Source organism: Anabrus simplex, chromosome 3 (genome assembly GCF_040414725.1).
Source record: "Anabrus simplex isolate iqAnaSimp1 chromosome 3, ASM4041472v1, whole genome shotgun sequence".
NCBI classification, from domain to species: domain Eukaryota; kingdom Metazoa; phylum Arthropoda; class Insecta; order Orthoptera; family Tettigoniidae; genus Anabrus; species Anabrus simplex.
In genome coordinates, this window is record NC_090267.1 from 283,226,584 (window position 1) to 283,252,144 (window position 25,561).

At 38.4% G+C, this 25,561-nt stretch overlaps 1 protein-coding gene across 2 annotated transcripts in view; it reads right to left on the minus strand.

The window, feature by feature from the left end:
- LOC136866262 (uncharacterized) overlaps positions 1-25,561 on the minus strand; it is a 445,701-nt gene that overhangs the window by 146,064 nt on the left and 274,076 nt on the right. For both annotated transcript variants that reach the window (XM_067143066.2, XM_067143067.2), the window contains 2 exons: positions 8,741-8,880; positions 8,487-8,620 (listed from right to left, as the gene is read on the minus strand). In XM_067143066.2, coding sequence (XP_066999167.2) covers positions 8,487-8,620; positions 8,741-8,880 — 274 coding nt within the window. The remainder of the gene's footprint in view (positions 1-8,486; positions 8,621-8,740; positions 8,881-25,561) is intronic.

The window sequence follows — 25,561 nt, forward strand, 5'->3', positions numbered from 1 at the left end:
TCATATATGCTCAAAGACGTTACGTTTATGCTTAATCTGATTTTTTTTTTTTTTTTTTTACAAGAATGACTACCTCAGCACAGATCTAAAAAACACACCCTTACTTGATTTCTGTTTTATCAGAATGACACAAAATATGAAGTGTACTGCATTATTACTTCACTAGTCAAGACAGTAGTAAGATGGACCCCATCAAGGGAATAATTAAATGTTCAGTCAAGGTTCAGTGCCAATGCACTATGAGAGACTTTGTCTCATTACCAAAAATTGATGCCTACCATCAATTGGCTCCAAGTAGCTTACGCAGTGGCCTCCATGGTATGCACTAGCCATGCGTCTTGGTGTGTGTGCTAAGTACCAACTGATGAGCCCAACTTAGCACACGGGGGTGAAACGCTGGCAACCAGGAATGAATTCGCTGGAAAATTTATATTGTCCAATAACAGACCATTTATATTGGTATAATCAAATTTTATGGGAACATCAGTTCAATTCCAAATTTAAGTTTTTGGAATTATGTTTCCCTAGTGCTCAATTCCCCCACCCCATTTTACTTTAGTTACAGCTTGCCCAGGTGTAAAGATGTCATACCTGTTAAAAGAGAAAACACATCAACTTCTAACAAACAGCATGGTACAGTAGCGCATCAATTATACAAATGTCAGTTATCCGACAGATCATATCTGAATCCACATTTTCTCAGTTTTCTATGTATCATTATTTTTTAATGCACGGCACAATAAGTTTTGTCTCTGTCACTTTGTAACAGTTTGAGAAATATCCCAGCTGGAAAGTACAGTATAATAAGCTCACCATACGAAAAATTAGTCACCCTAGTGTGCACACACGGATAATCATTAAACCTGCATAGCCGACGCAACAAGTGAGTTCCGTGCTCAACCGCATGCGCACTGCCTCTACGTGAGCTTAAGGCAGTAGCGATCAGTGAGACATTGATGTTTCAAGCGGACAGTGTACGTCAACATGTGTATATGTAAAGATGCGACAGAGTGACAAAAAGGAACAATCGTGTTTGGCCGTGCCTATGGCCATACATTGTGTGATGTGGCTGGATTTGTTGGTGTTTTGCAGCGGACTCTTCAACGTGTCTACAAGCAGTGGTGTACTACACATGGCCACAAACGACGTCAGAATTGTGGTCGGAAAAAGATCCTGACTCAGAGGGACCGGAAACACGTTTCACAGCTTGTGAATCAAAGTCACTTCGAAACCCAACAGGAATTACTGCAGTCTGTGAATGAAGGTCCATACCAAATTGTTAGCAAGGGAACTGCATGCAATGAACATTTGGAGTCCATCACCTCGCAAGAAGCCATTGCTCACACAGGCACATAAAGCTGCGCGTCTTCAATGGGCTACAAATCATCGAACGTGAACAGTAGCTGACTGGCGGAACGTAATGTAGTCTGATGAACCAGGTGTTTGCCTGCATTCGCTGAGTGCACTGAAGGCCAAATGAAGCATTTCATTCTGAATGTGGGTAAGGTGATGTTTAGGGGGTGTTTTCTTATCATGGATTGGGCTCTGCTCATTGAGGTGACCACTAACATGAACCAGCAAGTTTATTTAAACATTCTGGATGATCAGGTGTTGCTTTTCAGTCAACATCTGCATGATGAGCGTGCTACTGATACCTCGATTTTTCAAGATGACAACAGCGAAGTTCATTGGGCTGGACGCATATGTGACTGGTTTTATTAACACTCCCCCACACTATTACATCTCGATTGGCCTGCAAAATCACCTGACTTGAACCCCATTGAAAATCTGTGGGATATATTGGCACAGCAGTAAAACCCCCGAGATCAGCATCCCCGCAATTTGGTAGAAGTGCGCAATTAAATCCTCTGTAAGTGGCTTCACCTAGACTACATGTACACGCACAACAAATTATCTTCCTAACAGAATCGAGTCCAGAGGTGGAGTTACACGGTATTAAATAATGCATAATATAATGATTTTTCCAGGGGTGACTAGTTTTTGTCCGGTGAGCTTAGTTATGGGATTACAGTGCAGTATAATAATGTGGAAGACTTTGCTTATATCTTGTGTTTTATACTAGCAACCATCAGACTCAAATTACCTTTTTTATTTTTAGAATTTGCTTTACATCTCACCAACACAGATAGGTCCTATGGCGACGATGGGATAAGGAAGGCCTACGAGTGGGACGGAAGCGGCCATGGCCTTAATTTAGGTACAGTCCCAGCATTTGCCTGGTATAAAAATAGGAAACAACGAAAAACCATATCCAGGGCTGCCGATAGTGGGGTTTGAACCCACTATCTCCTGGATGCATGCTCACAGCTGTGCGTCCCTAACCGTATGGCCAACTCGTCCGGTTCAGTGAAAAACTGATTTCACAAAATAAGGTAAGCTGAAAGTGTAATGTGTACTAAATAATTCGATTTGCATGGTAAAATTATCTTCAGAACTTAAATTTTGTGCACTGTATGATGTTTGGTTTTCTGAACAATCAAATATCCAAACTATAACTGCTCCCAGTCAGTTTGGATAATCAACTGCTTACTATAACCAGAACAAATTTGCAGACAAATAAACTTCTTATTTTTTTAAAGTAGCTTTTGACATTGGAATATTGATTTTCGAGGAGAAAAAGAAAAGTAAGGAAGTTTTCTGTTTGTTGATTAACCTTTTGTGTAATGTAAAATTTAATTTTCCCTCCGGGTTGCCTCACGTAGTGCCGCATCAGTTTAGGGTCTGATAAAAAAATGCCGTTTTTAGCATAGTAGGAAAGAAGAGACACACATTAAGAACGCACAGGGCAACAAATTACATGTAAAAAATACATAGTAAAGGTGATGAAGAAGGCATGCAGTAAGTTTCATCGCTAAAAAATTCTGCAATGTGTTTTGCAATCTTCATCAACAATTCCCCTTACAATGCTGACACCAGGTGGGGGCAAATATGGTTCCTCTCCACTTCGTCCTGTGACTCCACCTTTCCTCATCCAACACTGTGTTCCAGTCCAGGTTCAGATATCCTATGCTGTTCTTCACACAGTCCATCTATCGTAATCTTGGTCTCCATTGTCCTCTCTTCCCTGTCATCCGTATTTCCAGTGCTTGTCATGGCAGTCTTTCATCTTTCATCCACTTGACATGTCAAAACCACCTGTTCTGTTGCACTTTGTCATTTAGTTCTTGTACAATTAGCTCTCTTCATGTGTCTCCATTTCTCACTCTCTCCCTCCTAGTCTTCTGTACCATATTCCACAGGATTTTCATTTTAGCTGCCTGTACTCTACTCTCAACACTCTGAGTCGTGTTTCTTCTGCATATGTCATTGTAGGTGAGTAAAATCCCATGTGTCACCGGTGGTGAGAAATTAATAACGTGGATGGAATCATTTAATTCTTGTCAGTACGTTAAAAATTTGTCGTGAAATCGTCATTGAATAAACCAAGGAACTCTCAGACATTTTCGAAGAATTCAATTAAATATTTGTTTTTGGGTAGTGTATTTATGTAAATTTTTTGTAAAATAGACATCTCAAGAAGTAAGACATTTGCGAAGGAGTTGATGTGTTTTATTTCTTGTGATTTTTTTTTTTTTTGTGAATTAAAAAAAAAGTTTATAGGTATTTCCAGGACTCACAGGAGACACAATTGATTGTAACTGTAATTATTTGATTATTATGTGTGTTGGAAGAAACTGTATTTTGGTATTGGGTATTGGAGATCTCCAGTAGTATGTTTGTTGTAATCCATCTTTTGTATCACCCTGTATTTGCCACGTGGAGGCTTTGATCACGAAATCGTTGTTTCGCAATTGAAACCTCTAGAATATGTTTCCCACATTACCATATAAGGTGCTGTAATCCTATTGGCAAAAAATAACCATTTTTATTGATGAAAATGTTGGGTCGAATCATACGTAGCTTCCCTGCTTGGCTGTTTGAGTGTTTCTCAATTTTCGGCCTTTGGTTCCTTAGCAGGAGCAGGGCTCTGATCCACGTCTTTGGTTTCCATATGTCTTCAAGATTGGACGCGCCTTGTACGGTGGTCCGCTCAGCGGCTCCAGTCATCCCGGGATAAGCATGTTTTGTTTTATCGAATGTTAAAAATTAATATGTAAATTCATTTGTTTCGGAGTTTACCTTAGACCCTGGTGCTTGCCGTTTTGTTTTGTAATGCCTTAGCTTGTCAGCTAAGCATATCATCTGTTTTGGAGGCAATTCCGTTTTATTAACCTTTTGTGTAATGTAAAATTTAATTTTCCCTCCGGGTTGCCTCACGTAGTGCCGCATCAGTTTAGGGTAAGCCTGTGAAGCTATGCGTCTCTCACTGATGCGTATTAGGAGAAGACAGCAACTTTAAAGGCCTCTGCTTTAAATTACAAATTACACTGTTATTTTCTTTGTAAACCTTTGGTAACAATTTGTACATTCTTTTTCTATTTGCGTTGTAAGATGGCTGTAATTATGTTTATATTCCCTGTTAAATTTCCCTTGTAAAGTTCATGGTCAAAGCTATGCTCACCTTTCTTAAAAGTAGTTAACACATTTTATCACAATGTTTATTTTCCGGAGAACCATCGACAGAAATTACGTGGTTCGTTTCATCTTGTTTCTTGTTAATGTTATCCTTTTAATGACTGTAAATTTAACTTCTTTAATTTTCTCAATTATTATTAAACTTGAATGAAGGGTAACGCTCTCACGTCTTTTTCCCTACAATGTTACGTAAGATCACGTCCTCTGTAGGGCTTCCCGGCCTGCTTCCTATATCCTTTCTCTAGTTGTCATGTTGGTTATCCTGCAAATATTTGTGTATAGCCATGTGTATGTTGTTCAAATTTGAAATGTTTTTCATGGTGCATCATCGGCAGCTGTATGTTACTTCAGGTTTGTTATTTTGGATTATTACATTATTACTTGTTTGATTTGTACTTTAAATTATGTGATCAACTGTTAAAAGGGGAGGGGGGGGGGGGGTGACACCATGTACAGTACTTCTTTAGCCTTCATTGGTACATTTTTACTCCATATTAATCTGCGTATCCGATGGTAAAAGGCATTCCCCAGTTGTATCTTTCTAGTAATTTCCATATCCAGAATTCCATCGTCTGTCAGTTCACTTCCCATGCATTTGAAGTGTTCTATTATTTCCAGTTCCTTGTCTCCAATTTTGATAGCCCCTTTCTTTCTTTACATCCTCTACTCATCACCACTGACTTTCACTTCTGCATGCTGATCCTCAATCCCCATTGTTGAATCCTTCTATTCAGTACATTCAGCTGTTGTACTTTCACTTCATCTTCTCCCCAGAGCACATCATCATCCGTAAACATCATTGTATTCTTTCCCCTGCCGCCTTTAAAATGTCATCCATCACCATTAGGAAGAGTAAAGGCGACTGATTAGCAAACTCCCCTGTTTTAGCACACTGTCAATTCCAAAGCATTCTGTTCTACCCACAGTTATAATACATTGCTTTCGTCACTGTTATTAGTTCCTTGCCAATGTCCATGTGTCAGGTTTTCCCCAGATCTGGGGATGTTGTCGTATGCCTTTTTCTAAGTCTATAAAAGTCATTACTATATTCTTCCCATATTTCCAGCTCTTTTCCATGATCTATTTCAATGAAAATGGGTTCTAGCATTGACTTTCCACTTCTGAATCCAGACTGTTCCTCTTGTAAACGACTTTCCACCTTTCCTCTAATTCTTTATCTTGGCAACATGGGAGAGGATGGTGATTCCTTTGTAGTTACTGCACATCATCTTATCTCTTCTCTTCCCAGTCTCTCTCTTTCCACTTGTGCATTCCCATCTCCCATTATAATTACTGCCTCTATGTATTTTTCCACTTCTTCAAGGAACTGTTCGGTATTCTCTTCTTTATTTCCAGTTTGTGGAGCATATACTTGGAACAGATTTCGTGCTCTTGTCTCAAACCGTATCCTTGGTATGAGTGTTCTGTCACTGATATTCTTCACCTCCTCCACATATTCCAGGACCCTTTCTAATAATCATTCCTACTCTGTTTACTGAATCCTGTTCTCCACGGTGAAGCAGCCTCTACCCTTCCTTCAGTATTCTTCCCCCTCTCCCTCTCAATATTGTTTCACTAAGACTAAGGATGGCTATGTCCTTCTCTTTCACAAACCCTGTCAGCTCTTCGGTCTGTCAGGGTTAGGATGTTGACTGCCCCAATTCAGATATATTGGTCACCTACTCGTCACAACTTCCCCCAGTACCTGAAAAACTGCGTGCCGCCTGCATGGGACATGCTAGCATTTTTTGAGGCCACACTATATTTGCACTCATTTTTAGGCTGCTATTACGACTGGTTCGCCACTCCCAAGGTATTTTAGAACTGGTGCCAACAGGTGATGAGGTCGCTCCTAACATGGAGTACAGACGCCTTCTGCAGCCGCCCCTAACCTGGAACAGACGCTGCCTGACGGGTTCCAGTGTCATTTCCTACACTGAGGGGACCACAACCCCACCTAAGAGAACTCATATGCCAGAAGCTATTGGTCCTTTCAGAACTTACACAAGACATGTGATCGTGATGAGTGTTTAACATTCAACTCTTCACTTGCCTTGTACCAAATATTAACAAAGCACGCTTGCTTCAGGAATGTTATCTATTATAATTCATGCCTTGCCTTAATTTTACGTTACACTGACACAGATAGGTCTTGTGGCAACGATGGGATAGGAAAGGGCTAGGAGTGGGAAGGAAGCAGCCATTGCCTTAATTTGCCTGGTGTGAAAATGGAAAACAACGAAAAACCATCTTCAGGGCTGCCGATAGTGGGGTTCAAACTCACTATCCCCCTGAAGCAAACTCACAGCTACGCGCCCCTAACATCAAGGCCATCTCGCCCGATAAAGAAATGTTTAAAAATTTCAATAGGCATAATGTCAACAGTCCTGTATGGGTATGAACACCCACCATATCAGTGTATCTATGAGGTTTTATGTTTGGACCACTGTTATCTGTGCTCCACGTATCTGACTCCTCCCTCACCCCTCCAGGAACATATTCATCTTCACTTTTGCCTCCTGAACTAACATCTTCTCCAAAATTGCTCTCTAAATCAATGTCAGCAGAGCTGAAATCAATATCACTGTCATTATTTAGTAAATCTTCAACGTCTGTCATAATTTCTGTGCCACTAACAGTCACCACACATTGCAAACCGCTCGACACACCTCTACTTGTTGAAGCCCGAATTACAAGTGATCTGATCTAAATATTCAAAGCATATTACTTGTGTAGTCCCATGCGCTATTTATAGACCTGTATCTTTATTACAAGATGAACATATGTGTCAGACTGCAGCCATCTGCTTTTATAATTTGTAGTGAGACACACATCTACTTGAGCATGAGGAAATGAAAGCACCGTGAAACTGAACTCTATCTGGGTTTCTTGCATAACAACAAGCAAAAGTATCTGACAGTGTAGATTGTACAGTCCAAACATAAATTTATAACTGCTATTGGAGTTTTCTTGCAACTATTTAAAAAAAAAGGAAACTTTGGAGATAAAAATATAATACCTCAAATAATGATGTAATAGATCGAAATTCTATAGTCCATAGAGGAAAGATTCACAATCCTTGTAGTTTGTTTAATAAAAATATATAAAAATGAAATCCCAAGGCTTATTGGGTGATGTTCTACAGCCAGTGGGAGATTTAAAAGGCTAACGGTCAATGGGTTGAGTCAAAACCAGACAGTGAACAACTAAATTACACTGTTATACCTTTTCTCAGCATATTTTCCTAGTATAATAACCAAGAATCTCAGGAACATGAAGTGTTGCAGTGGTTTTCAATTACCCAAGAATATATCCAAAATTATAATATGCCTGCAAATTACACATACTTCACAGAAAGTTTCATTAATTTTCCCTTGATCTCAAATTAAAAAATGGAACCACCACAAAGAAAGGAATGATTTAAATAAAATCTATAGACGGTGTACCAGAAATAGAACACACATTTCAACAGCACAAAACAGACCGATGTTACAATGATGCTACACAGACACAATTACAGAAAAAAAAAAAAAATATTTAATGCTCTCAAAACTCACCTGCCAATCCATGTACGAAGTCCTTTCCAGCGGCATCCACAGAATATACTTCTGAGGGATCCAGAGTCCAGGTAGCTCAGCAATTTCATGTGTCCAGAGAAGTTCTCAGGGGTAACACCAGCTCCAATTGCATTACCTTTCTACATCAGTCCTTTGGGATCTTCTCCACACCAAAGTACTACTTCTACCATTTCCAATCTCAAGTTTTAAAATAACTTTTCTCAAAATAATTTCATTTAAATTTTTTTTTTTCTTTTATTATTAAATAAAATCCATTGACAACAGGTGAAGCCTGAGTCACAGACTGTTTTATATTGTTTAGTCTTTCCCAAACATAACACAATAAGTTGGCAGCTGCCGAGTCTGAATGTACTATTAAAATGAATATCGTACCTATCCCATTCACAAGCCCATCCATCAGGAGCAGCAACCTGCTCAAGCCGAACGAGCTCTGCAACTGTATCTGTCAACCAGCGGGTCCAATATGAACGAGACAGAGCACCTGTTTGCCAGGCTGACACCAGGGTCTGAAAAGGAAGTGTACAAAGACATAGAAGACTATTTTAATTATTGTAATAATAAAACTCTGATATCTTAGGACCATTAGCAGTCAAAATTTAACCCCAATGGTGGTCACCTGTATTTACCTCAATTTGAACAGCCATAATTTGAACTGGGGATACTGGTTCCTTTCCCTCCCCAAGGAAGTTCAGTTTTTCAGATATTAACTGAGCCATTTCATCTATCTGCTGATAAGTTTCGTCGTCTTCTTTCTTCTGACTTTCAACTGAAATTAAGTTATTACCAACATTATACATTATAAGTCATATAAAGAGATAGAAACACGCAAAAAATGTGGGCAGAGGGAGTAATAAAAAGAAAATACAAAAGGACACGAACAGTCTCTACACCTTCAAACAGTATGGCTCTCTTGTCATCAATAAAAGTTCTTCTGTATCCATCTCTTTTTAGCCCTCAACAAGCTCATTTCTGTTTACTAGCTTCAATAGGAGGGAACACTTATTGAGGGGCCATCTTGACAGATCTTCAGTGTTAATGCAGGAAATGCAAGATAAGAAAGCCAGATAAACACAGGAAAAGGAAAGATACAGGGGATAAAGAGGAAAACAGATGATAAAAGCCTAGGAACAAAGAACAAACAAAAGGAAAAAAGGATACCGGTGGGATAATATAAGTATATATGAGGAGATTGTTTCAAAATGTATTAAATGCACACGAGGCCAGAATACACATTGATGCGTTTTTCTTCCAAATATGATATGCTCTTTAACGCTGTTGAGTTAGATCAGGTCATTTCGTATTCTATCCCATAAGAATTTAGTGCTGTAAAACATGATTTGGATCAAATCATATTATGTGCAACACGATGAACAGTTCAAAACATATTATGTTCACAATATGTTTTCCAACTTGTATTTATCCGGCGTTTTGTTGGCTGTTCCCACTATTTTTGAGTCACAGTTTACAGTGTGGTATTGATTTCACACCTATGCACTTTCAATCACCATGGAAGGCTACTTACCCATAGGGGAGCATTCGAAAGGAAGTAGAAAACTAATTAAAGTTACAAAAACTAAAAGACAACATGATCAGGAAGCAAGGTAAGTAAACACTCATGATGTATGTTACAAATGATCATTATTAGTAAAATTTGTAATGTCAGTGTTTTAGATGTGCTATTCGCATGGGAAAGATAGCATAAATGCACATTTTTATACACTCCATAAGCTTTTCTTCCCACAGTTATTACCAGTCCTACAACGACATGAATGATAATGTGGATGTCTTTATTTTAGGTATTTCAAACGAGATCCACATCTAAGTAAGTTTGAGCCACCATGCGATCACAAGGAAGGCAGATTCAAGTGTGGAAGCATTTCAGTATTCTACATGGCAAAAGAACCCACTGGCATTTCCATGATTGTTGTCATCTTTCCTGTGAGAGGACATTCCATTTTACCTGCACACAGGGTTTTTGGTGTTGTAGAAAAGTCTCTTGGTAAGTGCTCCGATATCGTTACTCCCGAGGAATATCGAGAGATCTATGAGTCTGTGGGGACCAGGGGTCAAAAAACACCGGGCGCCCAGTCGCCATGGCGCCTGAATTTTGAAATACAGTTTTGAAAATTAATTTTCCGAAATCCGGAGTTCCCTTACATGTACGTCCCCACCACTTTGTAAAGTAACAAGTCATAACTTATGGTGTTTCTCGTGTTTACTGTAGCTTATATATTCTAATATCTGCAATAAACATTTTCACTGCTTTTGGCAGTCTTGAAATTCTGTAATTGGCGCTTCGTACTTTGGAACTTGACGTTTCCATCTTTGTAACCCGTCAAACATGTAGCCTTTCATGTGGACATATGGAGATATGCAGAGGACTACTACATTAAATAATTCCTCGAACATCACATTACCGCCTTCGTTCCCGTGACTAGGTGACTTCCGTCTAGTGACTGACATTCAGGAGCCGTCATCGGCTATATTCGTTGTTACTCGGCTCGTAGAGCCGAACACATTGTGTCATCACAAGTTCCACTTACCTTTGATTATTTGAGAATCTGGGAATGAAATGATTAATTTACTGTAATATTGAATTATAAAGTCATGAATAACTGTGTGCCCAGTTTGTTCTACCGGTACATCCCTTAATTATAGACAGGCTAGACTTTCTTTCCTTTCTTGTAGTGTATGCTTTCCCGAAGATCCCGCGCAAAAATATGCTTTCTCTCAATCTGTAGCTTGCGGTAGTAGGATGAAGTTTGTTAAAACGAGGACTTCATTTCATTTTTGAGAATTCTTGAGTGACATTCTTAATGAAGCTAGTGTATTATTTAATTCTACAGTAGTCGTGAATAACTTAGTGTGCTCAACATATGTTGTACATGCTTTAACTCACTGGGCCTGAGCCGTGGAACCGTTCCGTGCTTCGTCTCAGTGGACCAAATGCCGGACCACGGAACTGTTCCATTGTCTCATTTTACTATGTAATTCAACTTTTCCTCAAGAGATGGCAGAGTAGGTTGCATTTGTGATTTGTGTAGGGACTCTTCCTTTGCAATGTTATATGCTCTTTGCTAATATATATCGATAGTGTGTTTGGTAATATTAGTTTGAAGTGGGCTATCTCTTGACTTTGAGATTCGCTTGTGAACAAGATGACTGCCAGTATAGAACTGATATTTACAGATACATAACCCCTTTTAGGAAGTAATGATGATTAGGAATGTAATTTTTTCAGTGAAATTAGTAGTAATATTAGTACTAGTGTGAGCAATGCTCCTGAAGAGCAAATAGATGTGGAAATTGAAGAGGAAATGTAAGGAGAAGGCTGTGTTATAGCTCAGCAGGCGGACTGAGTATGGACCCGTGATGCTAATAAAATAAAATGTTTTGCTGTATTCCTTGTTCTGCAGTTTGTGGTATGAAAGCCTTTTGTTTTCATGTACATTTAAATCTTTAATGGTCTTGTAAATAAGAAATATCTCACGATATCAAGCGACACTATACTTCCTCCAAAATAATCCCAGCACCAATGCAGTTTCAATCCAACAAATATGCAGGGCTCAATGGGTTAATTATAGCAAATTGAATTGTCATTTTAACATGAAACATTCAAGTGAAACAGTAATATTTACATGTAACTTCTGCATCTACAATATTATGTGGGCTTCCATCATAACTATATGATAATGTGAATATTTGTAAGTAGATGTATGCCTTTTATAATAATATTAGTCACTTATTTTCTGTTTACGATGTTAGAAATGATGCATGTGTACAAAGTAGCATTAGAACTGATAATAAACTGGGCACACAGTAGCATTGTGAGCGTGAGCCTATAATTATGTTCACAAGACTCCTTAATATTCTGAGCTTGAGGAAAGTGAAAAACCTTAGTTTCGAAAACATCAAGCAAAGGGAGGGTGTGTGTAAATATCCTGCTACGATGATAATGCACGATTTTAGCCGATTTCGGCTCCTGAATGTCAGACGCTAGAACAAAAGTGACTAGAATAGCCAACCTAGCCGTTCCTAAACTATTGCCCCCAAAGCAGTGCTGATAAAATTCCCGTGGAATTCATTCTTTGCATTTAAAACATATGAAAGGAAGGTTTATCAATTCTTGTATTTTCACTTTTAATTTAATAACAGCATATTTGTATTGAACGGTTTGCGCTTTAGAAAATAATACGGTTGTTTTCATTCCTGTGCGGTGGTGGAAAATTGGCAGCGTTGCATCAGACATCGAAGCCCGCGAACTCTGAAGCCATTTTAACGCTGGTGATTTATTGTAGTCTATTTCATGTTTTACGTTTCTGTGTTATACTTCAGAAAATTGGCAAAATGAAACGAACAAAGCTGCACAAATTGACTGATGCGAGTAAAAAACAGTGTACTCTTTCAGATTTATTTTTAAGTAGGCCCATAAATGTAACACAAAGTGATACAGAAGTCAGTGAATGTGAGATACCACTTGATGGAAGTGCCAATTGTAGTGTTCAGGACAACAATGACCAGAGTGAAATTTATGGTGTTCAAAACAATGATAAGTCTAAAAATACGTCGAAATTTCAATGGTCGGGCAAACGAAAATTTCAGCAATTGTGGCTTGAATTACTGCTGTGGCTCTGCTATGAAGAAGGAATTGCGAAGTGTGAATTGTGCAGTAAATTTCCTAGTATTGCCAACCAAAATTCTAAAGCTGCACCCGGATTTTCAGGACCATTTAAACTGGAAACTTTTAAAAAAACACGAAAAATCCCGAATGTGCACCTTTAGCTAAGTGCGTAAAGAAAATGGATGCTAATATGTTACAGCATATGAACACACTGTTCATGGCATCTTATCATATTGCAAAAAATAACAGACCCTATACTGATTTTGAAGGTTTGGTTGCATTGTTGAGCAAGTTGAATGTTACTAATTCAGAGAAGTATGTGAATGATAAACAATGCAGAGAATTTATTTCATACATTGCCTCAGATCTTCGTGAAGATTTGGTATGTGAAATTAAGGAAAGTTCTTATGTCAGTATCTTACTCGATGGATCAACAGATAAATCTGATGATGAGGAGCTCATACTTTACGTTCATTTTTTAAAAGAAAATAAGGTGAAGGAGACATTTCTTTCTATTGTGTCATTGGAGGATGCAACAAGTGATGGCTATATGGAAGCTCTGGAAACAGAATTGCTTCAATTAGGGCTTGGAGAACTCTTCACAGATACAAAACTAATCGGTACAGGGACTGATGGAGCACCATGTATGATTGGTGTTCGTTATGGTTTGGTAACAAAAATATCTGAAAAACTTGAGAACTTGGTAAACGTTCATTGTGTTGCACATCAACTCCAACTCACCGTTCTTCACCCACTGAAAAATGTGAAACTTAAAATCATTGATGAAATTGACTCTACACTCAGAAAACTATACAAGTTTTATAGACATTAGCTAAAACGACTTCGCGAACTGAAGAAAATTTCAAAGTTACTGGAATGTGAAATATCAAAATTGCAGTACTTACACCAAGTTAGATGGGTAGCAAGCAAATTAAATGCTTTGCATGCAGTTGTCAAAGACTGGGAATGCCTAGTGGTGCATTTAGAGAATATTTCTGAAAGGAAAGGTGAAGAAGGAATCACGGCTAAAGGTCTTCTAAAGAAGATCAAGGATTTCAAATTTGTCATCACAATTCACTTCTTGTATGATTGTCTAAGTATATTCAAAAGACTTTCACTTGTATTTCAGAGGCATGATCTGATTTTAAGTCACATAAGAGTGCATGTAAATAATGCAATTAATTCATCACAGCAACTTCAGAACACCAAGGGCCCAATGGAAGAAAAATTTGTTTCTGCTACAACACTTTCAGGAGTTTTCAGTGGAATACAGTTATCAGGTGTGTCGGATAAGAATTTCACGAGCGACAAAGAAAATATTTTGGCAAATGGGATTAACTTTCTGAAAGACACATTTCTTCAAAATGAAGATATACAAAGTGCCACTGGTGTTTTTTACACATATTCCTGGCCTTCAGGAAAACAATTGGAAAATTATGGCAAAAGTGAAACACAGCTTCTTGCCACTCATTTCTCAAAACACCTTCAAATTGAGGAGAACAACGTAGAAGACATACTGAGAGAGTGGTACGAGTTCAAAATAGTCTGGAAAGATCTTCCACTGAGTGATCTACTTGAAAAATCGTGGACTATGAAAGGACAATTTCCAATTTTAGGAAAGCTCCTCAGTATAGTGGCAACAATTCCTGTATAGACCTTATGTGAGCGAGGGTTCAGCACAATGAATATTATTAAACACAAACTGCGAACCAAGCTTGCTGTGAAGAACTTAAATGATCTCATGATGGTATCTTTCAATGGACCGTCTATAAGGGACTTTGATACAACAAAATGTATTGATCGTTGGTATTTTGGTGGGAAATCAAACAGGCACTTGTAGTATAATTTCAAAAGACGCTGACCTTAAAGGCGACTGGTGACTATTCGGGTTAGTACTTCTTAAAATATAAATTGTTTCTATTCCATTCTTATATGAATTGATAGACTAGACTACTTAGGGACACATTTCAAAAACAATACGTAGCTTTATTCTAGTCTAATGTGTGGTTTTTATAATGTTTATTTGCAAAAATTATGCTGGCTCCTGATAAAAAGGGGCTGGCCACAATTATTTCTACTTTTTTCTACCCCTGGTGGGGACTGTAAAAAAGTTCTAGGCAAAGAATGGGTTGTAATGGACTACAAGATCCTTGCCGAGTAGTTTAAGAAACTGGATGGGATTAAAGGAATAAAGAGAGTGATTCTAAAGAAAAGCGAGAAAAGTGGTGAATCGCATGTTACAGAAAAAAGGATGCCAACATACAGGTTTGATGACCCCTCAAAATGATTCGAAAACTCTTCTGAAATGAGGCATTAGGCTGGACCAGGAACAAAAACCTCCTGTAATTGGTAAACTGAGAGCATTATCTGATGCTTAAAAACTGGATTATTACAAGTAATAAATTTCACCTTCATCCGTGGTGGAGTTGTTATATATAACAAATTTCAACTTGTAAGTTTGGGAAGTTCCACCTTTCCACTACTTTAAACTCTTACGATTTTCTTAAATTATAGTAACATTAATTTATTTTAAAGAATTCAGTTGGTACAAGTTTCGTTTTCCATGGAAAACATCTTCAGCCATGATCGTGAATGATATACACAAAAACACAAGTAACACAAATAAAACCCAGTATTAAAAACAACTTGTCATTGATTAGATGAAAGGTTTAAATGTCTAAAGAGTCAATGGTTTTCTCTTCATAGTCACTGTTTGACACCTCTTGATGGAAAAGATGTGTTCATGAAAGACCACTTTAAAAAATCCTAAGATAAAGGGATCTAAAAATTTCTTAATAAATAATTAAAACAATAGTGTGCAGCAATGCAAGTTCTTGTAACATTCAACCTTGATGTGATGAAAAGGGGGAATCTTCTTGCTAGATGAAATGGACTACGCCTAATTATGTTCAAGATGGAAAGCAACTCTTTGTGATGTGGTCGCGTTCAAATCTGGAAAGGAGAACAAATTTTGGAGCTTGATAGCGAAAGTGATTTTGCTGCCGTGTTTACTAAACTCAAAGTCATAGTAAATTTCTTAATACCATCACAGCCATTATCACGTAGGCTGATAAGACAGGAAGGCTTGCTTCACTTGGGCGGGTAAGTCATGAGAGAAATATAGTTGTTCAGTATTTGGTTTCTGATCACATTTAATTTTCTTCAAATATATATATTTTTTTTACTTTGTTCTAACGGACTAGATCTAGTCACAAAGTGGCTGCTGAGCTCCTCAATATCTATGCAATTAATTAGTTCACTGATTCCAGGAGCCTTTCCTAAACCTAGATCTTTAATGGATCTCCACAGCTTAACTAGGTCGATATTTAGTTGAGAGTGACCGAAGCGAATTTTAGCGTTACAAATCATTTGTGTTACTTTGTTCCTTAGTCTTTTGTAACACTCAAAATTTACAGTTGAACTATCTTTACAGTAGATTTTATAGGCCTTATCTCTAAGAGTGATCTGTTCAAGAATGTATTGGTCTAGCCAAGGAGCTCCTGGGTAAGTGACTTGTGCTGTTTTTAGTGGGGCGTGTCTATCGTACAGTGAAAACAAAAGGTAGCTAAAGTGATGAGCTTTATCATCGACAACATTCAGATGCTGAACAGTGAGCCATGGAGGAGAATGAGCATCCTCAATGAAGGCATCCATCTTAAAGCTTTTAAAATCCCTGAAAGTGACAGTTTTTGGTTTATATTTGCGGATTTTGAGTGAATATACAACATATACAGTGTCATAATGTGAAATTCCAGGAACAGGAAGTTGTCCATGTGTTATGATCTTGTCGGGATTGTTTGTTACTATCAGATCAAGTAAATTGCGGGAAGTATCGGTGTGATACGTTGGTCCATCATGTTGAAAGGTCTAAAAATGTTGGTCAGTTGTGTGGTGTCCTTGGTGCATTTTAGAATGTTGGTATTAAAGTTCTGCGTTCAGTAAATTATTTTATACTTTAAATCGATATGTATATACATACACCTCCTACACATTTTCCCCTCTCAGTCACATTTTTTTGAGCGAGAATCCATTTCAATTAAGCAATGAACTAGTAAGAGATTGCTTCAACCACGTTTCCTATAATAGAATAGCATTACATAAAATCAGCTTCATGGTCAGTATCGCACTTCAATAGATTCACAATTAAGTATTTATTTATTTTCCACCTAGTCGATACAATGATTGCTTAATGCAATTTAATGGTTAAAAGTGGTACATGTTTTGTATATTATCAACATCTTCAGCCACATAACACTGTTTAGATGAAAAATATATAGACAAAGTAATGCCTTAGAGGAAGTCTCTTCTTGCTTCCTATAACTAACGAACTTGACCATTATACGTCAACTTCTGGCACATTTTTAGTCTCTTTTGCCTACTCGGTGGGATTGATCTACATCGAGGGTGCCGAGTTCAATCCTTAATTTGTCCCCGCACACCTTGATTACAAGCTATCAGTGTTTTCCTGAGATGTCTTGGGCATGCTGAATATCCAGAGACTATATACTCAACAACACCCATGGAACTGTAATTCTTTTATTCCATATTGTATGAATTAGTTTTCCCCACATAATACATTACGTATCCAATATTAACATCCTGTAAAAGACATACGGAATGGCTGTACGATCTACTCCATTACCGTAGCAGGATGTCCTGGCCACACAGTTGACTTGCAAATCATACAGCAAGTTACCGATGTCATGTTTTTTCGAATGGTGTTTGCAATTCTGGGGTGCAACTGTTCGTTTTCTTTGTCAAGCTGAAACAAGCATCCTATGGCTAGAAACGAGCTGGAAGGTAACCCATACGTTAAGAGAATTTATAAGAATATGACGGTACATCATACAAACATCTGCTCTGAAGATCTTGTTGTAATGTGGGACCAACCACTGTGCTTAAATTTTAATTCTAGAGCAGCAAATCGATGTTCTGTTTGTTCCCTGGAGTCTCCCAAAGATTCTAACGAAAACTTTAATGGAATTGTGATGATAAAATGACCATTAACATCCATTTTTGTGTTCTCAAGTTGACTGTCAGTGATGTGATTCCGAAGTATAAATGGTAAAGACAAACCACAACAAAACCATGGCTGGGTAGGCCATGTGTGTTGATCAACATGGACAGGGACTGTGACGTGACATAATAGACCATAAAGCGCTGAGGGGAGAGTTTAGAGTTGGGCTTTTCCCCAGCTGGAATGGTCCGGAAGATGCTCCGGTAAACTTACAGAACTTAAATGGTCTTTAACACATTGAACACTGATGTAATTGTAATGTGTTTACTGTATGCTGAGCATTTTGGTCATTCTTTGAGGCTTTATAACTTTGGCACATTTTGAGCTAAATGAATTATTCTTTTTATATAGGAAACTATAATTATCTGTCCCAGCAATGAACTAATTTATTTTCAACACAAATATGAAAGGGGGCCTATCTATCAAGCACTGTATTCAGAAGAGATATTATCATCATTACTCATATTATAATCATCTTTATCATTATTATTTCATCTGTATATTTATTTGTAATATTTTAATCTGGAAGGTGATATGAGTAATTTGTTTTGTACAAGCGGATGAAAACAGTGCAGCACAGAGTCCGATGAGGTAGCCTTGTTGTTACTGTTTTGGGACCTGGAAGAGGTTCGGGGCGTGGTCTTGGTATGGCAAGAGGATCTTCCACTCGTGATTGGATGGTCAGGATCAATCGAGACATACCATGTGAGAGTAGGGGGAAGCTTGAGCCTATTTAGGCACGTACAAAAACGACGGAGAGGGCTTTAATGAAAACAGCGGGGGAGTTAATTAAAAAACTTTGGTGTACATAGAGAAGATGTAACTTCTGTGAATCATGCTTGTCTTAAAATCTTTGTTGAGTGCTTAGGCACTTGGTATTATATCACTTGGTGCGGTTCGGTGTCTTATATGTTGGTGAGAGCTATGGAGTGCTGTATTTCAGACTTTCCATAATTTATATTCTGGAACAACAAGCATGTGCTGTTCAAGTGAAGGTATCTTTAAACAAAGTGTTAGAATCAGTGAACACAGAATTATGAAGGTACAGTATCAATCTGATATAACAAGTGCCAATATGAGAATACGCAAGTTATGTTGATACACAGGGACAGTGAGTGAAGGGTTATTTATCTATGTGTATATATATACGCTTTGTAATTTATGTTCATCAGGCTGACTGCAAATGGTAGCTTGGCCTTCGCTTTTTGTACATTTTGGTGTGTTAATGAGATGCTCGTGCACAGATATTATTCGGAATATAGTTAGTAATTTCAGAGTCAGTGGAGTTATTGATGAGGGGCTGCCTGGCCGAGGCGGTAAAGGCAAGCTCGGTTCGCCCGGAAGGACTGGGTTCGAATCCCCGTCAGGAAGTTGTAAAATTTAAGAAACAAGATTTCCACTTCCAGAGGTGCATATGGCCCTGAGGTTCACTCAGCCTACACCAAAAATGAGTACCAGGTTATTTCGTGGGGGCAAAGGCGGCCGGGCATAGAGCTAACCACTACCCCCATCAAGGGCCGAGATTAAGGATAGTGGAAGCCTTTACCTTCCACCCCTCCAAGGGCCTTTATGGCCTGTACGGAGATGACTTTGCTTTGCTTTTTTGGAGTTACTGATGAACCTAGGTGCAGTTCCTACCTATTTAGTCCTCTTCAGAAGGTTAGGTAAGGCCTGAATCACATGTACCGGTACGTAGCTTTATGTACACGCCCTGGGAGAGAGAATTATCATGCTTTATTAAAATTTGAGGGATCCGTTCTGGTGAACTCTGGCACCCATACCATGAACATTTCGATTAATTATTTTTAATAATTTCCTGCTCTCGAAAGCCAAGAATAACGGCTGAGAGGATTCGTCATACTGACCACATGACACGTCGCAATCTGCAGGCCTTCGGGCTGAGCAGCGGACGCTTGGTACGCCAAAGCCCTCAAGGGCTGTAGTGCCATGGTTTTTAAAAAATAATTTATCTTATTTCAGTTATTTATTCATATATAATAATTAGATTACAATTGGCACACAGTGGGACAATGGTTATTAATTATTATTATTATTACTATTATTATTATTATTATTATTATTATTATTATTATTATTATTATTATTATTATTATTTACTAAGATTACAATTGGCTGCCCAATGTGAGGCTGAATGACTGGTACATTTGTTAGGCTTAGAAGCGTAGGTACACTGTGTCAGTGAGCTGTTTTATATGTACGCGATATGTATTTTGGAGTATGAAGAGATGTTTAGCGAGTCGAGTATTATAAAACTGAGAAATAGAAAGGTTGTTACAGTTTTTGGTGCTATGAATCAGGATAAGAGAGGTCAAAAGAATTCCACCAATCAAGTCAATCCAATTTAAGTGAAAGCAGCGAAATGGCTAACAGTAGTAAAGATCAATCAGCAACGATAGGTGAAGAATTGAGTAACCGGTCTCAGACTCGGCATATAGGGGTTGTTAAGGAGATGGTTCAAGAGGAGGCTTTAACTCTTAGTATGTATAAATCGCTATTTAATCACCTCTCCAGTGATATCGATAAAAAAAATATTAAAGTTAGGTTGGTTATGTGTGAAAACTGTGACTCTGAAATTAATGAAACTTTTGGTAAGAGGATTGAGGGTAGCAGTGTTGTTATTGTTATTATTATTATTATTATTATTATTTATTTTCCTTAAATTGTACATGTACAATTTAGGGGTGGTAGATGGAGAAAGGGCAAGCCCCACATACACGGAAGTGCCTCCATCTCCACATGTGTACATAAACTCTACTGAATATTTACATACAAACTTATGTAGACAATTTTAAATTTACATATTTACACTACAAACACTGTACCCTTAGAATAATAATTATCTTGATTTATCCTGAAAATATTAGAGTAAGAACCCCCAGCCATTTATACTCTCACTCAGACCCCTGTGTACACACTCATTCACAACCACTCACACACGCGCACGCATACACATTCGCCCACATACACCTGTACTTACACCCATCCTTCTTGCAATTCTAATTTATACAAGTTATATACATCACATATAGGTTTATATTTACATATACATTTTCTTTACTTCGCGGAGGAAGTGAGGAAGAGGAAGTAGCTTTACCTCAGATGGTATAAGGTTCCACGTACGAGCAGCCCTTGAGTAAAACCCATTTAAATATGAGGTTGTTCTAGCGAAGGGAGGGACAAGAGTAACTCCTTGGCCTCTTTTAACAGAGCGGTAATTGAGCTGCAGGCGGTGGAAAGGGGAGAGGTGTGTGTTGTCTGTCAGGGATTTCCTAAGGAAGGCTACATCTATTTGTGTACATAACGAGTTCACTGGTGGCAATGACCTGGCTGTGTTTAAGGGGATGTGTTTGTTAATTAAACGTTCTGCTCGTCGCTGGATACCTTCTAGTTTCCTCATATTTTCCGTTGTAGTTGGATGCCAGGAAGGAAGGCCATATAATAGTATGGGCCGCACAAGGGAAATATAAGCCGTTCGTAGGGCTTTACTTCTTCCTCCCGAGAGACATCTACGGACGAAACCTAGCGCCCGGTATGCCTTACACCTCACTTCCTCCACGTGTTTATTTCATTTCAGATTGTCCGTAATGTGAATACCGAGCAGTCTGATGGAGTTAGAAGTCGGCAGTTGGATTCCACATAGAGTAGGTTGGTTCTGGAGTGGTTGTTTAGCTCTGCTTAGTCTTATATATTTACACTTCTTAATATTTATATACAATCTATTTACCTCACACCACAGAGCTATACTATCCAGATCCGATTGAATTGTACAATATCATCACTGTTTTTCATGGCTCTGTAAATGACTGTGTCATCGGCATACTGCGCCATGGTCGAATTTACACAAGCCGGTAAGTCGAGAGCATAAATCGTGTACAGGAGGGGCCCTATCACACTGCCCTGAATTACTCCAGAAGTAATTGTGGTTTGGTCTGATTTGGCTCCTCCGTACACAACACATTGCGTTCGACCCACCAAAAATGACCTCAACCATGACAGCAGTTTACCCTGAATGCCGTAGTTGCTAAGTTTTAACAGAAGTCTTTGATGTGACACCTGGTCAAAAGCTTTGCTCCAGTCCAGAGTCACACAGTCTATTTGTGAGACATCAGTCTGCTCCAAAGAGAACTGCCAGTCATCAATGACTTTTGTTAGAAGTGTTGTGCAGGATTTTCCCGGAATGAAGCCGTGCTGGTTTGAGTTCAGCAGGTTTCTCTCCTTGAGAAAATCCAACATACATTTAGCAACTAGACGTTCCATACATTTACAGACCCCTGATGTTATAGAAACTGGGCGGTAATCATCTACGTTTTCCTTATCTCCATCTTTGAAAACTGGCACTACGTTGGCTTCTTTCCACTCCAAAGGTACAGACCCGGTATTAATGGAATAGTTGAAGAGAGCGCAAAGCGAGGGCGCCAAGGCGACTGCACAATTCTTGAGAATTCTTGCTGGCACTCGGTCTGGCCCGGTCGCGGCATGAGGTCTTGTTTTCAGAAGGCTCTCCTTTACTTCATTCGTTGAGAAATACAGGTTGGTTAGAGGGAAGAGAGGGGTAGATGTTGACCTTGAATATAGCATGTTCTCTTCCTCAGTAGGGACGGAGAAGTTACTTTTAAATTTCCTGTTGAAGGTGTTTGCAATTTCTTGTGGTGTGGAGACTGCCGTACCGTTATGTTTAAATACAGATGGAGCTCTATTGCAACCTTTACTTCTGAGAAGAGCCCAGAGTTCCTTGGAGTTGGTGTTGAGACTGTGGATGTAAGAATCGTAGGAATCTCTGATAGATTGTTTAGCCTTGTTCCTAGCCAGCCTGTATTTCTCCCACTCATAATCGGTTGGATTTCTTTTCCATTTCTGGTACAGGCGGTCCCTTCTTCGAATTTCTCGCACTATCTCCTTGGTAATCCATGGAGATTTCCGTCTGCTGGTTGTATTTACTGTTGGTGTGGTTTCTTCTACGCATTGAAAGAAAATTTTCTTCCAGTCGTTCCATATCTTGTTTATGTCAGTACTGCCGGTGAAATCTGAGGTGAGAACGGGGAGGCGGTTGGATAGTAAAGTGGATAGATCGTTCCAGTTTGTTCGGGAAAAATTATAAACTGTTCTGGTATGGAGTTTGGGGGATGGTTTTATATGGGTCAGTGTTGCGAGGATTGCCTGATGGTCACAGAATCCAGGAATAGTATTAAGAGATTGGACGGACTGTGGTATATTACTTAGGAAAAGATCAAGGGTTGAACGTGTTGTTTGCGTAATACGCGTGGCTTCGAACATTAATTGATGAAGGAATAAATCATAGAAAGCGGAAAGGAATTTATTGGTGAGGGGGTTATTTGGAACAGGTACAGCATTTCTGGACCACGTAATTTCTAAGTTGAAATCACTGACAATATAAATGGCATCGTAATTTTGTTGTACATGTTGCACACGCTCGAGAGAGAGGATTAGTTCATCGTTCATTTCCGGCGTCGACTTAGGGGCGCGATAAATTGATCCAATAAGGAATTTGCGTTTGTTGCACGTCACTTCCACCCACAGTGCTTCGGCTGCTGTCTCCAGGTGATGAACTCGAGTTGGATTACATTCTGGCTTGGCTGCAATTAGAACTCCCCCTGCAGAGCGGTGGGTTCGGTCCTTACGGAACAATATCAGCGAGTCAGGGAACACTTCTGAGTCATTAATTTTGCTGGACAACCACGTCTCATTGACACATACGATGGTCGGGTCAAGGCTTTCAAGCGATGCGTGGATATTTTGTTGTTGGCATGAAAGTGATGCGAGTAGGAACCGATATGGAAGGTGGTGAAGATGGATTAATTGTTGGAGCATGGGGATCTCGAAGTGAATTATGGTTAATGATTTCTGTAATAGGGCGAGCTTGACTGAGGGATTGTGTGCTAAGAGTGGTGTGAATGAGCTTGAGGTAACTGATGTAGGTACGTTTGATAAGCGTTAAGTTAATTTTTAAGTTCTTTCTAAAGGGTTGTTTGAAGCAGATTGTATGTCATATTTTGTGCCTGAGGGGATTCATCGGAAGGGTGGTAAATTGTATGGTGATTCAGGATTTGAAGAATTTGAAATTGTAGTGTCACAGATTATGTGGGTGTGTTGGGAATGTTTAAGGAAAGTGAGATTGGAAATGTGCATGAGATGAAGGAAAGTCTATTTAAGCAAGTGTGTAATGTTCTTTTTAATGCTGAGAGCTTGTAATATATGTAAATAAATATAGTAATTAACTATCACAAAGTGATCAAAATAATCAAATATGAATAAAATACTTAATCGTCTCATACTCTGGTGTAAATTGTAATCTAATTCAAAATTTATGAATAAATAAGTGAATACATTACTGACATAAAATAAAATAAATTTAAAATAATTAATTGAAATGCCCGTAGTATGGGCGCTATAATTTACCAGAATGGATCCCTCGAATTTTGAAAGAGAATGATAATTCTTTCTCTCCCAGGGTGTGTACATCAAGCAGCGTACTGGCACATCTGCTTCAGGCTTTACCTAACCTTCTGAAAATGACTGAATAGGTAGGAACTGCACCTAGGTTCATCAATAACTCCACTGATTCTAAAATAATTAACTATATTCTGAACAATATCCATGCATAAAAACCACCTCAACACACCAAAATATACATAAAATACACTCACAAAATACCACTGGAAGACTCCATATATATGTGTGTGTGTGTGTGGATGAATACCCTTCACTGTCTGTGTATCAACACAACTTGCATATTCTCATAATAGCACATGTTATATCACACAGATACTGCACCTTACATACCTGCCAACTTTACAAAACAAAAAATCAGGAGATTTTGATATGAAAATCAGGAAAAATCAGGAGATACAATTGACCAAAACTGCTTATTCTACATGTCTTACAGTACTGCTGATAAAACCAGATGAGCTCTATAGGGAAACTGAAGTAATAGATGGTATTAGTGATCATGAAGCTGTTTTTGTGGTAGTTAAAAATAAATGTGATAGAAAGGAAGGTCTTAAAAGTAGGACTGTTAGGCAGTACCATATGGCTGATAAAGCAGGTATGAGGCAGTTTCTAAAAAGTAACTATGATCGGTGGAAAACGGTAAATAAAAATGTAAACACACTCTGGGATGGGTTTAAAGAAATTGTTGAGAAATGCAAAAACAGGTTTGTACCTTTAAGGGTGGTAAGGAATGGTAAAGACCCACCTTATTATAATAGAGAAATAAAGAGACTAAGGAGGTGCAGACTGGAAAGAAATAGAGTTAGAAATGGCTGTGGAAGTAAGGAGAAATTGAAGGAACTTACAAGAACATTGAATCTAGCAAAGAAGGCAGCTAAGGATAACATGATGGCAAGCATAATTCGCAGTCATACAAATTTTAGTGAAAAATGGAAGGGTATGTATAGGTATTTTAAGGCAGAAACAAGTTCCAAGAAGGACATTCCAGGAATAATTAATGAACAAGGGGAGTGTGTATGTGAGGATCTTCAAAAGACAGAAGTATTCAGTCAGCAGTATGTAAAGATTGTTGGTTACAAGGATAATGTCGAGATAGAGGAAGAGATTATGGCCAAAGAAGTAATAAAATTTACGTATGATAACAATGACATTTACAATAAGATACAAAAGTTGAAAACTAGAAAAGCGTATGGCATTGATAAGATTTCTGGGGAAATAATAAAGACAATGTGTTGGGACATAGTACCATATCTGAAATACTTATTTGATTAGTGTTTGGTTGAAGGAGCTATACCAAATTTATGGAGAGTTGCTATAGTA